The sequence below is a fragment of the Drosophila hydei genome, unplaced genomic scaffold (assembly GCF_003285905.1).
Source record: "Drosophila hydei strain 15085-1641.00,03,60 unplaced genomic scaffold, DhydRS2 tig00000060-arrow-pilon, whole genome shotgun sequence".
Classification (NCBI taxonomy): domain Eukaryota; kingdom Metazoa; phylum Arthropoda; class Insecta; order Diptera; family Drosophilidae; genus Drosophila; species Drosophila hydei.
In genome coordinates this window covers 7534819-7548465 of record NW_022045656.1, presented here as the reverse complement: position 1 = coordinate 7548465, position 13647 = coordinate 7534819, and the positions used below count along the sequence as shown (strand labels likewise).

Here is a 13647-nt window from a genome sequence, read left to right as displayed (position 1 = left end):
TCTCTCTCTCTCTCTCTCTCTCTCTCTCTCTCTCTCTCTCTCTCTCTCTGTTTCTCTTCCTCTTCTTTTCGCTAGCTTTTTTTCTCATTCTCCATCTCCATTTCTCTCTGTCCGTATTTGTGTGTGATTGTGTATGATGCATTTTAAAATAGCTCGTCTAATGGCTAAAATTGTTTTTAGAAAACGGTTTTAACATTTTTTTCTTTGGCGCGACGACACTTTGTGAAATGCTGAAATTGATTTATGAATCGCGCGCAGTGCCAGTATCAACGGAACATGAAACGCAACAAACTAACCGTAGACCCATCAATCAGCGCTGGCCAAGTATTAATTGTTAATAAGTTTAGTTATTTCAATATTGTCAATTACACTTAGCACATATGCCAGAAATTGTTACTAAAATGACAGGGTTTTAAAAATTGTATCGCTAATAAAAAAATTCCGTTAGAATGCCACCAAAGAAGAAAGGCAAAGTCGTTGATTGGGCCGCTGATGAGTTCTTCTCTAAGGATCGCAGTATATTCCACATAGAGCACACCACCGAATGCCCGATATTCCAGGCCAAGGCAGACGAATGTCTTACCTTCTTTCAGCAGCGCATTCCTGAGCGCGAGTTTCAGCTGGTGCGCAACAAGAATGGCAAACAGGCGCCCCGGGATGGGGCGTTCGAGGTAAAATTTAGCCAAAATGCTCGCACCTCCGAGCACATGTTGTGGTCCGGCTTAACCAAAGGACCGCCGCGACGCGACAAATTTCCGATCTTCGAGAACCTGGTACTGGATGTGCAGCGCATTCTTAGAAAATTCTATGCGGAAAAGGTGGCAGACCTCGATGACGAAGACATGGATATGTAACTAGCACTGAGTGAATTTCTGATATTTCGTTTGACATCGTATTAACATAACAAAGCAGCAAAAAATAAAGCCAATATACCCTATTGTCAAAAGATAACACGTAATCCATACACACACAAGCACATATGCCGAGGTCTTTTTGAAAAGTCTTTAACACGCCGAATTCAGATGATTGGCACACATCGTGTTACCATTCCTATACTCTTTAGCATTTTAAAATGAGGTAGACTAAACTTGATTCGCACCATTTATGAATCTAGCCATCAGTCAAAATGTATTTCAAATGTGCTATAATACTGCTGCCGTTCAGAAAACTGAAACTGCGCAGCTTAGATCTAAATGAATGATAGATGTCAACTAAATGCCTTGCAACAATATAGAGTATTTAAAAATCGGGCATAATTTTATATTTTATTATCATTGTTATTACCTGGCAGGTGCCATCTTGTCGTCGCATTTTGACAGCTTAAAACGCTAAATGTAAGCAAGATAATTAACACATATCTACATATACACACCCTCACATACTATGTAAAAGGAAAATAATACAATTGTTAAAAGTGTGCCGCATTGTCGTCCCATTGTCTGGGGCTGCTATTCGACCCCTCAGTTGACTACACAAATAGCCAAATGCAATTTGAATATAAACTACAAACGTCACAGCAAAAAAAAATAACAATCAATGCAAACAATTTGATTTGATAACAAAATGGCAAGCAAAAAACTAACCCAAATCTATAACAAATAAATTAGAAAATTGCATCACACGATCCAACAATGGCAACCAAAACGAGAAGCTGTAGCTGAATATTGTGCAGCTATTAAATATGTTTGTAATTTAGTTAGTATACATGTAGTTGGCATATAACATTTGATTATTTTTTATGTTCTATTAAAGGAATTTCTTTCGCTTTCTTCACTTTTCTCTCCCTCAATTTCTCTGAGCGAGAAAGAAGTAACAGACGCTTCATATTTACCCAAACAACATTGCCAGGTGAAAGCAATTTTTAAGAGCTGTAGCTAAATAAAAGTTGTGAAGATCTTTTTCCTCGTCAAGTTTACATATGTTCTCTTGCACTTGAGTCTCGTCTTTTCCCACAATATGTCACCATCTTCAGTGGCAACGTCGTCTGATCCAGTCGATTTTACTATGGTTAGCATGTACTTTGCGCATCCACAACTGTTTCATTTTGTGCCATTGTTTGCCGCTAGGGGGCGTTATGGAAAGGCCAGCAAGCCATAAAAATCCAATGCTCATAGCCGAACCAAATTACAATGTTGCAACAAGACGAACAACAACAACAATGTTCAGATGCCAGCCACTGTTTGCATGCAGCATAGCGGGCCAAAATGCCAGAGAGTATGTGGGGGTAGTTGGTTGTGTGGGTGGGTTGGCTGCGCATGGCCGTGGCCCAAAGGGTTTTGTGTGCCATTTGTGCCGGCAACATTTTAACAATAAAATTTGCAGCACAAGTTGCATGCAACGTAAAGTTGACATTGCTACCGAGTAGAAGCCCGCCAGCCGCAACTACAACTACAACTTCAGCTACAGCTACAAGAGCAGCTGCCATAAAAACAACTAAAATAATAACAGCAAGAGCTACATGAGTTGCGAAGTGTTGGTTGACCCGCTGCTGATTGTGATGTGGATGTTTTCGGGGTGTCACTTGCCGGATCAGCATGCAAATTAGGCTGCCGGCTGCCGACTGCCGGGTGGCTCTGGCGGATGATGGCTGGCAAGTGCAGATGGCTTTTTGATTGGCTGTCATGGCAGTTGGCAGTTGGCTGTCGACGGCCGACTACCGACTACCAACTACCGACTGCCGGCTCTCGGCTGTGCCAAATTTGGCCAAAACAACGGGCTAATTTAAATAGGCGTATCTATAGCACATAAATACGTCAGCTTGCGGAAAGCAGCTAAAAGCCAAAGGTCGCACTTCGCCACAGCAAATTGGCAAAGTTTTTCGCCCTGGTCTGCTCTTGGCCCGGTCAAGCTAAGCTGCTAATCAGCCATAGCCAAATCGACTTCAGAAACTTTCAAAATCAAATTCGAACAAATGCCAAAGAATGCAAACACATTTAGCAAGATGCGTGGGGACTGGAACAGACAAGAGCGTCGCACATCATTAATATTAATAAAGGCTGTAAATAAAATGCCAGCGCAGCCAGCCAAAAATAACAAGCAGCCGCATATTTCAGCCAAAAGGAAAGTAAATGAGAGCACAACTGCCACACAGTAGAACAGCAAATACGAAACAGTTGCTAAAATAAAATTACAAAATTCGAGCTACGGGAAGGCGAACGAAGCTTAATTAGCAATTATCTAAAAGTAAATTGATTTAAAATAATTAATTACAATTTATATAAGTAAAAAGAGCTCCGTGGTATTAACTATATTTTTTAATAATTATTTTTATAATTATTTCAATCAGAAATAAATTTTATTAAAAATACTTTTAAATCGTAAATTTATTTTGAAACTTTGTAATTTAAACAAATATTTCATAAAATTATTTGTATGTAAATCTCAATAAATTCTATTAAAATATTTTACAATTTAATGATTTAAAATATTTGACTCCATTCTAAATGCTTTTGATGCACTGTGCGACGATGTAGCTGCTAAGGCCACTGTCGCTTATGTTTTTTACAGATTGAGATACTTCGGTGACTGTTCGAAGACGTAAAAAAGAACAGAACAAAGAACCCAAAAATAATACAAGATACCAACGCATGATTTCAACATATTTAATGCGGCAGGCCCACAAAGAGATGTCAGCGCTCTGCTGCCCACGGCTTGCAATTTATTTGTATCTTGCAGATGCGGGCGCTTTAATGTGGCCAGCGCGAGCGGCGAACGGAACATAAAATTCTGGGAGCAACAAAAAAAATGGGTTAACGTCCAGTGCACGCACCGGCCCTGGATCTGGCTCAAGTGGCAACAGCGACAGCGTCGGCGATGGTGATGGCGACGGCGACGGCGACTGCATGTGTCAACTGTCACGCGCGAATCGAAGGCGAAATTTTTGCACAGTGCGTTGAGCCAAGGACGTGGCAGGATCTTTGCCAAAAGCGGCATCAGCGTGCAAGTTCCAAGGCACGAAAGTTCGTGTGGAAACAGACCGCAACATTTTGCATTAGTTCGTTTTCAGCGGCGCAAAATTTATTTTTAGCGTGCATCGATTCGGGTTGGAGGCAGCTCCAACTGAAACTACAAGTAAAACGGAGCACGTTTCTTTTTTTCTTTTTTCGGTATCTTGCCTTTGCCAAGAAATAATTTGTTTGGCAATTTCATCTGAGCCTGTAAAAAGATGGCTGAGAAATCGAATTTGCGTATACATATATATCTTTATGACTATATGTAATGGTCGATGGCTCTGTCCTCAGTTAAGCAAATGCAAAAAGAGCACTTCTGTATAAAGTATTTACTAAGAAATTTCTTTAAATATATAAAAATACATTTAAATATTACTCATTTTACTTTTACATGAATATATATATATAGAAATTTATTATTAATAATTTAACTTACATCTGAATCAATACTGGGAAGCCTTCATCTTTTAAATTCATGAAAATTGCTCAGAAGTTTATTATATAAAATTTATACAGATATATCGGGTTTTTTTTTTAGATTTACGCCAACTTAAGTCGTATTCAAAGAAAGATATATATTTTTAAAATGAGACAATTCAGCTTTTTACGTATTCAATAAATTTAGGCTTCAATTCAATCAAATATTCAATCAAAAATAAGCTCCAAAATTATATGGACGAAGTGCACAATAAATAAGCTTGAAGAACAGAACTATAATTTTGAAAAATATTTATAGAAATTGCAACCATTGGCCTGGTCTAAGTCTTTCCATAATGAATTGTCAAACTAAGCTCCTTAAAAAACAAATATCTGCTCTTGTCAAATTGAAAGTTGTAAGCCTTTAAAAAGAACACGAAATATATCTCAATCTATATATACTTAAATGCTTTTTACTTAAAATAATTTTTTTTGTTGAATAACGTGTAAAGTTATAAATGCAGAAATACAAAATCTGATATTAACATAAACAATCTGTCGTAAATCTGCAAATTTACACGCAAAGTACAAACCTGTTCGACTACGGCTAATGAACATGCGCCTACGACAGTAAAGGTAAATAGGCCTAGGCGTAATGACACAATTCATAGGCATTCTCACAGAGCCTGGTGGGTGCAATGGAATGTAAAGCGAGCGGCAGCAGTAGAAATGTCAACAGATGCCATTTTGGGGCTTGGCATTTGTTTTAATGCAAGTGTAGGCCAAGCCAAATCCCTTTAATTAACTGCCCTTTTGATTTTCCACTTAACTGCAACTTGTCACAATTTAATTAACTTGCATTCCGCATTGTAACCGGGGGGGTTTTTAAAACTGGTTTCATATTGAGCACTTGGTAAAGGTCAGACAGAGTTTCGGGGCACGTGGGAGCCGACGTTCGCCTGCCATACAGGTAGCTAGGAATACATGTTGCGGGACACGGTCGAACACGATATGAGCTCTTGCGGAGGATGAACTTTACCCTATGCCGCAGTGCAGGCTAAACGAAGTTCCCCCTCTATATATATATATATATTCTCTTTGTTTTTTTTTTTATTTACTTGCACATCATAAAGCATAAAAATGATGTTCCCAACTCCCACTCAACTGGCAATGATTTCTGGGAAAATGCGACTAGGCAGCCTAGCAGCATTTAGATAAACATAGAGGAAGCCAATAAACAACAAAAAGGCAGGCAATTAAACGTAAATAATCCGGAAGGCTATTGGGTAGGACGGGGCTATGGTAGCGCGAAATAAAATAAATTTTCGTGTATACTCCGGGGTGCAATGGGGCACCGACACCACATGGCTATTATGCCTTGCACTGGGCACCAGAAGTTGACTTAAGACACACCCACAGCCCACGCGCGTCCAAGCCCACATTTACTAGCTGGCCTTTTTCGCATGAAATTAGTTTTTGGTCAGCGCTAATTAAAATTTATGATACCTGTTTATTTACAAAATATTTACGCGAATTCCCAAAGAGCCAAACCAGAAGCCGTTACTGTTTTTGTTTGGCCAATCGGTCAAGGCAGCCAAAGCTGTATTTTAGGTCTAAATACGGCGTCCGCTTTATACGCTCATAAAAAAAGCCCATTTACCACAAATTTAAATACCAATAAGTTACCTAAAAATAAATTGAGTTGATAAATTTGAATGCATTAAGAGAGTATTATGGAAGCTCTCATTATTTGTGTTAAATCCTGATTCTCACTAAGTATAAATTTTTAGCAAGCTCAACTTGCCTCAGTTGAACTGCTAAAATCTTGGCATTAACAAATATATTGCTTATTGACTGCATCAGCTTATTCATCACTTATATATATGAATCATCTGTTTAATATCTTCTAGACTTTATGAGGTATTCGCCATGATATAGCTCTTTATGTGCATTGCTGTAATATAATTGGTCTAAACTAATTGCTGTGAGTTCCTATATATAAAACTATATTACTGTTCACTTAAATGATCCATTTACAACAGGTGATGTTCTGGCTGAGGTGAGCTCCGTCAGGTACAACGTAAGTCGTATCACAAATGCAAATCTTTAGTACTTTGCCTTATTTTTGGGTGCTGTCAATTAAGAGGCAAAAATAGTCCAGAATTTACAAAATGTATTTCTTTTGCTTAGGCGTTCGCCTTGGCGTCATCTGCTAAATGCGATAATTGCAGCTATAAATAAAAATACACTCAAAATGCCGTCTGTACACAAATATGAACATGTGAACTGGAAACAGCCGAGCTAGAGTCATAACATTATTTGCCTAAATGCATGATTGAGGGCCCGTGAGAAAATCAAATAAAACAATCGATTTATACTGACTGAGGCTTCGTTTTATTTAATTTTACATAAATTTTTTGTAATTTATATATATATATATATATATGTATATATAATCTCATAAATTAGGTAGGTTTTTGTTTTGTTTGGGTTTTTAATGTGTATACGTATATATATATATATATATACATATATATATATATATATATATATATATATATATGTGTATGTTTTGGTTTGTAATAGAATTTGCTGCCACGTACACATAATCATGTATATACATACATCTATATATATATATCTATAGATAATTTTCATTTCAATTTCAATAATTGCGATTGCTCAACTCGAATGCAGTTACTTTTCATTCATTTTATATATATATATATATCTATATATATTTTGTTGTTCAGTAGGTATATATGTATATATATAACCATAGGCAGACATAATTTTTTGCGTAACTTCTAACCACATGCTATCTATAGAGAATACGCGTAAATCATGTGGTTTTAGTTGTGTTTGTTGTTGTTGCTGTTGCTGTTGTAGTATTTGGGTAATATCCTTGCCTGTCTGTTTACATTTATAGTATGATACATTTATAACCATAATAATTTACAAGTTAAATGACTTAGAAATTAATAGTAGGACTTCCTTTGTGGATTACCATACATTACATAAAACATTATACATAATTAAATTTAAAAACATTTCTCATTCATTTTCGGTTTGGTTGTTTTGCTTGGTAGAGTTGTAATATAAGTAATCGTGTTGTCATTTCTCATATTTTATTTAATAATTGATTTCATTATTTGTTTATGTTTTTAATTTTTTTTCTTCGTGGTTTTATGCCTGGCTTATTTACATAGCGTTTCTTTCAAGTATTTTGTTTATTCATCTCGTTTGGTATATTTACAGAGCACTGACCCTTGGCCAATTAGCTGCATGTTTTGAAGGATTCTCCTTGAATTTCATTTTTGTTTTTCGCAGACTTTTCTCGAGTTATGCAAAAGTTAAAAGACACAAAATTAAAATAGAAAACTGAAAACACAAAAATCTCTCCATTTCGTTTGACTTTTATTTTAATTTCGTTTAATAAAAGTCCAAAAAATTTGATAACGTTTTCGTATATATATAAATATATTTAATATACATTGAGTGTATAGGTATATATATTTATATGTATTTTAGGGGCTTTAATTTAGTGGCTATGCATGTACAATTAATTAATTAAAATACAATATATTTTCGATTAACTTGGTTTTGGTGCATTCTTTAAAAATTGTGCAAAAATACATTTGTCAAAAATTTGTTTTTAATTCTTTCTTGGTGCATACTTTGAGGCGGTGCATTTAAATCACAACATTTACATTTTAAGTGCATTTTACGTGTGTGTGTGTATGTGTGTGTGTGTGTAGGTGTGCATGGGTTCGTAATAGACGTATACTAGGTAGCTCTAATTGAAAGTGCTCTGCCGAGTGTCTCAATCCGCGTTGCAATTCAAGTTGTTGGCTCAAAAGTTTCAGTTAGGACGGATTGCTTTTAAGCTGCTTGTGTATGAGACAGGATAGTGTAGCTAATAGATTGTTGTTGTTGTTGTTGTTGCAGTTGTTGTTGTTTAATGCTATTGCTTTTTCTTTTGACTTGGGTTTGTTGTAGTTAGCTACGCTGCCGCCATGTTTGAGCGTCTACACATAACATACAATACAACGATTTTGGTTTTTAGCTTTAAGGTACTTGTGACTACTTATGTTATAGCTCGAAAATATTTTGATTCCTTGAAGAATGGGTAGCGCCTCTCTAACATGCTTGCATCCAGAGCTCGTGTTCTGTGTATCCTATTTAACTGTCTGATCAACTCGTTTCGCTTGGCAGGTGTATTTCAGTTGTTGTCGGTGCTGTGGAAGACTATTCTCTGCTGATACAAACTCTGGACAAGCAGTGAGGCGAAATTAACTTGTATAATTGTATTCGTTAGCGTTTAGGTAATTTAATATTTTACTTTCGTTTTGTTTGTTTTTCAATTTGTGCATATTTGTGCAAAAAGTGCTACGTTCTACACATAAATAGAAATTAGAGAAATGAAACAAAAAATAAAGAGCAAATGAAAACGGAAAATGTTTTATTAATTAGGCGCTAATACGAATTCAAAGTTTTTTTGTTTTTTTTTTATACATTTAATAAAAGGTTTTGTTTTGTTTTTTTTTTTTGTTGTTTTAATTATAATTTTTAGTTAAGTGCAATTATGGTGCATTATATAAATTCTAAAAAATTGTATGTTCGTTTGAATTTGATTATCACATAAAAGTGCATTGGTGCAATTTGTTAACGCTAATTGTTTTGCAAGTTTGCTCTTGGGCTAATTATATAAATTGAAAATAAATTTATTAATAGTGTGTGCAATTGCAATTTTAATGAATTGCATCAATATTATATATGTGCCATTAATAATGCATGTTTCAAGTTTATTCATTGCATTTTAATTGGGGTTTCGCCTGCAACAAAGTTCGCTTCAAAATTGTATTTAAAGTAAACTTTTCGTAAACATGTTTAACATTTAACAAGTGCATGCAGTTGATGGAACTAAATGTGTGTGTGTGTGTGTGTGTCTATGTTATGTTTGGATAACTTTTACCGTACTACATCTGCACAGCATAATTATTTTCTAATGAACTCGTCCAACTTAGAGTCAAGCGAATTACACAAATTAAAATGTCGTCAACTAAAACTCTCATCAAATCAGAGTCGCTGCCATGCAAATAAAATTAAACTAAATTTGTCGACTTTCACGGTTGTCACAGTGCCTCATGCGTGTTCATCTACACACAGTGTCATATTGCACTCGTGTCCCTCATTTGCAGAACCTTTGCTCACAATCTCTGAGCCAAGCTCTTCATCTGGCTCACTCACACAGCCAGCCGAAAGCCAAAAACTCTACGTGTCAAGGAGACTGCTGTGTGCGCTTAGACATCGCCAAATTTGATGTCAGGATTTATACTTGTGAATATCCGCAATGCACCTAAACTACCAAGATGTTCAGTGTGCAGCTCAGCTAATGAGAAACATTTAATTTAAGTAAAAAAAATTAAAGTTTCTTCATTTGAATTTGATAGACTGAATCAAGATGCTTTTGGCTTGTATGAGACAATAATGTAATGGCTAGATTTGAGCAATAAATAAGTTTCTTTTGCTAACTATATGAATAGAATAAATTGAATTTAACTTTTCTTTTAATAGTTCCCAAATATCTAACAAAGCAAAGCAACGATAAAAAATAAATAAATAAATTGTTTCGTAGCACATGCATAAAAGTAAGGAAAATGAATGAATTTCTATATTTATAGAATAAAAGTAAATTGTATATAAAGCTGAAGTGCAATAATTTTGCTGCCGTAGCTCATAGTCTCAGTGGGCATTAGAATCGATACGAAAGTAAATCAATTGGTTTACAAAGGAAATCCCCTTGGCTGCTTCGCTTCGAAAGGCAACTTTATGCTGTGGGCGAAACTGCTAGCTCTTATTTAAATTGTATTTGGCTTGGCATGGCCAAATCCACTATAATTTGTATGACATTTGTTTTTCTTCTCTTTTTTTTTTGTTTTCAGTTATTTTTATTTGCCAACCAACTGCTTGGACACCAATTTGTTTCAGCAATTTGCATGCAAAACAGATTGTAGTTATTAGACTTGGGTATGCTTCGGGTTATTTGCGTTATTTAAATCAGATAGCGAATACTTTTTTTTGAGCTGTGTGTGGCTCATATCGCGGGCGGCAATTATTGCAGAGTGTAGGGTATTGAAAGTGGCATTGAATTGCATCAGTGGCTCTGGTTGTGCGCATTGAGTGCAGCTTTTTGTTGTATGTTGTAAGTCGATATATATTTTGTTTGTTTGGCTGTGAAAGAAAAAGCAGGCCCGAATCAATGGCACACAACACCTGATGCTCATTGAAGGCCACTTTGCCAAAGAGCCGCCAGCGATACGATATACGATGCACGAAACACGATATACGAATTACGACATAATTATATGGCTTACAGTTTTACAGTTATAGTTCGAGGGTTAACTGTCAACCATTTGACGGACATATTTGTGTCAGTTTGTTCTGCATGCAGCCTCCAAAGCGTTAACAAATTAGGTTAGCAGTTTCGGGCCTATCCGATAGTAGATACCCTGTATACGATCAAACTTTTCAACAAGCTTCTCAGGCTCTCTTAAAGTCTAGATAAAAGTTGCTTGATGACACCTAACACATTGATTATAATTTTCGAATAATTATGCATATATATGTAAACATTTAAATTGTGTATATATTTTATATTTTTGTTTACTTTTTTTATTTCTGTTTTCCCCTCGCCTAGTGCTTTAGTGCTCAGCAAAATTGTGTATTTACGGCTACTGGTAAATAGACATGGCCTAGTAATGCTCCGTTGGCTAATATGTATGATCTTTACATTCATTTGCTAAGTAACATCTATAGAATATATATTTTAAAATATAGTTGCTAACTGCTTTTCATTACCGTCCCTTAGATTTGCTATTTGTTAGCTGCCAAAAACCCGTCCAATGCTTTCCAACTGTTTGTGCTAACCGCAAATATTCGCTCCAAAAATCCAGCTGCTCGATTTTCCAACACTCGCCTACGTTGAGTATCTGTTCAAAGATTCCGCTTCACACATATGTAAATATATTTATAGTATGTATATATTTGTTCATGAAATACATAAACTAATCTAACTTTACGCCCAATGGCTGCTTATTAATTTATTTGCATTTACCTTCTACAAATTGAATGAAAAAATGTAGCCTGTGCATTGTTGAAAAGTTTGTCCGCTTGTCAGTTGTGAAGAGCGTCAGTTGAGCAGACACTCGGAAGTTGTTTGCTTGGTTCTTGGCCTAGAAGACCTTCTCGTTTTGGCTTGAAACAGACCGACTCGGAGATTGCGTCACGAGGCTCGCCCCAGAGGATTTCTTGAATACTTTGAAAGTTGCTGCTAAAATTAGCTAAGCTTTGAGTTTTGAATTGCACTTCAACTGTTTGAATAACTACGAGAAGGCTAAAATGTTCAAGTGCTACTTCAAAGCAGAACTTCACCGTAAAGTTTTGCTTTTCATATTTCAGCAGTTGATTGTGTTCAAAAATAACGTCAGGCAGCCGAAAATTAAGAAGAAATTATTAAAGCGTGCAAATTAAATATGTGTGGGAATATTTTAGAGTATTGTTTATAGGGAGAACTTACTGTGTGTTGTGTGTGTAGAGTCTGCTACAGCTCTCGCCATATGCTGTGCTGTGTGAACTGTCGTTTGTGTTGCTTGTTGTGTTGTTGGTGTGGAGAGACTTTGGTTAAGTCTTTCAGAGAATTAACGAGAGAAAAGGAAAACTTGCGAGCAGTGAATAAAAGAATTCTCGAATAACTAGAATGAAAACAAATGGAAACTATTAAAAACTATTCAAAAAGTAATTAAAAACTTGGTCTTAACTAGAATTCTGTGCATATTCGCCAACATAACCAACATAATGCAATTAACAAAACAGAACAGACAATTTAAATTGTTTTGAAATTGTTGGCAACTTTTTAAAAGGAAACGCATCTGTTGTGGGGAGAGAAGAGTGTCTATAGAGAGGTAATATATGAAATTAGAAATGCATTTGTTTCGTTTTGTTTTCAGTGTATATTAAGTTGTGTATTTGTTTTCTTCTTCTTCATGTATAGTTTTTTGTTGTTTTGTTGTTTGTTTTCTGTATATTATAATATTCGTATATATAATTATTTAATATATATATATATATATATATATATATATATATATATATATATATATATATATATATATATATATATATATATATATATATATGTATATATAATTAATATGTAAACAATAAATTATAATGGAATTATAATTATATTAAAAAAAATGGCCGCAAAAAATGCGCACATTATACATCGTCATCATCGACATGGTTATCATAATCATTCTAATCATCAACGTGTTCTTTTACAAATGAAAAACTTCAACAGAGAGAAAGAGAGGGTCAAAGAAGAAGAGAGACAGAGACAGAGGCAGGCTAAACTTATGTACAGCAAATACAAATACATACAAAGTATAAATAGTTAGAAATAAGAGTTCGAATTGATCTTTGTTATTCTCTTCATTTTCATTTTCATTTTCATTTCGTTTTTAAATAGTTGTTAAAAAATTGTGCGAATGGCATTGCGTTGAGACCATTTGCTACATTAATAGTTAAAGTTAATTTTCGTTTTTCGCTTTTTTTGTGTTTTCTTTTCATTTCTTTTCTTTTTTTTTTAAATATACAAATACAAATAAATACAATTAGTGTTATTTTTATTTCTTTATGTTTCTCATTCATTTCATTATTGACTGAATGTGTTGCATGAGTGTCTTCTATATACTTAAACGGTATGTGTATATAATTTTACTGTGTATAAGTGTATGTGTGTGTGTGAGTATCTGTATGTGTGAGTGTGTGTTGGTATGTGTTTGCTTATGCACTTGTATATGTGTTTTACTTTAAACATTTAACAATTATTTGTTATCATATTTGCTTGTTATATGCTTTAAGAAACTATTTTTCGTTTTTGTTTTTGTTTTTGTCATTTCTTCTTTGGGTTTTGCTAGGTTAATGTTTTCTTTGTTATTTTCGCTATTCTTAAATTATATGTATTTAATATGTTGTACTAAAAAAATAAACAAAATATCAAGTTCTTGTCGCAAAATTCATACAAATTATTGGAAATAAAAATTGTTGCTCATTGATATTTAGTTAACATTTATATACAAATTTGTACATACAATTTGGTTGCCGATTCGACTTGGCAGCCCAAAAACTCAAGTCAAGGAAATGCAAAAAAAAAAAACTCAAACGATCTTCGTTAGACTCAAAAATAGATAAGAAAATAAGATGAATTTAAGAAAAA

At 34.7% G+C, this 13647-nt stretch overlaps 1 protein-coding gene across 1 annotated transcript; it reads left to right on the top strand.

The window, feature by feature from the left end:
- Positions 1 to 336: 336 nt before the first annotated feature.
- LOC111595548 (selenoprotein BthD) lies at positions 337 to 958 on the top strand. Its single transcript, XM_023309336.2, has one exon. The coding sequence runs from the start codon at positions 450 to 452 to the stop codon at positions 852 to 854; it is 405 nt and encodes a 134-aa protein (XP_023165104.1). The 5' UTR covers positions 337 to 449; the 3' UTR covers positions 855 to 958.
- Positions 959 to 13647: the final 12689 nt, after the last annotated feature.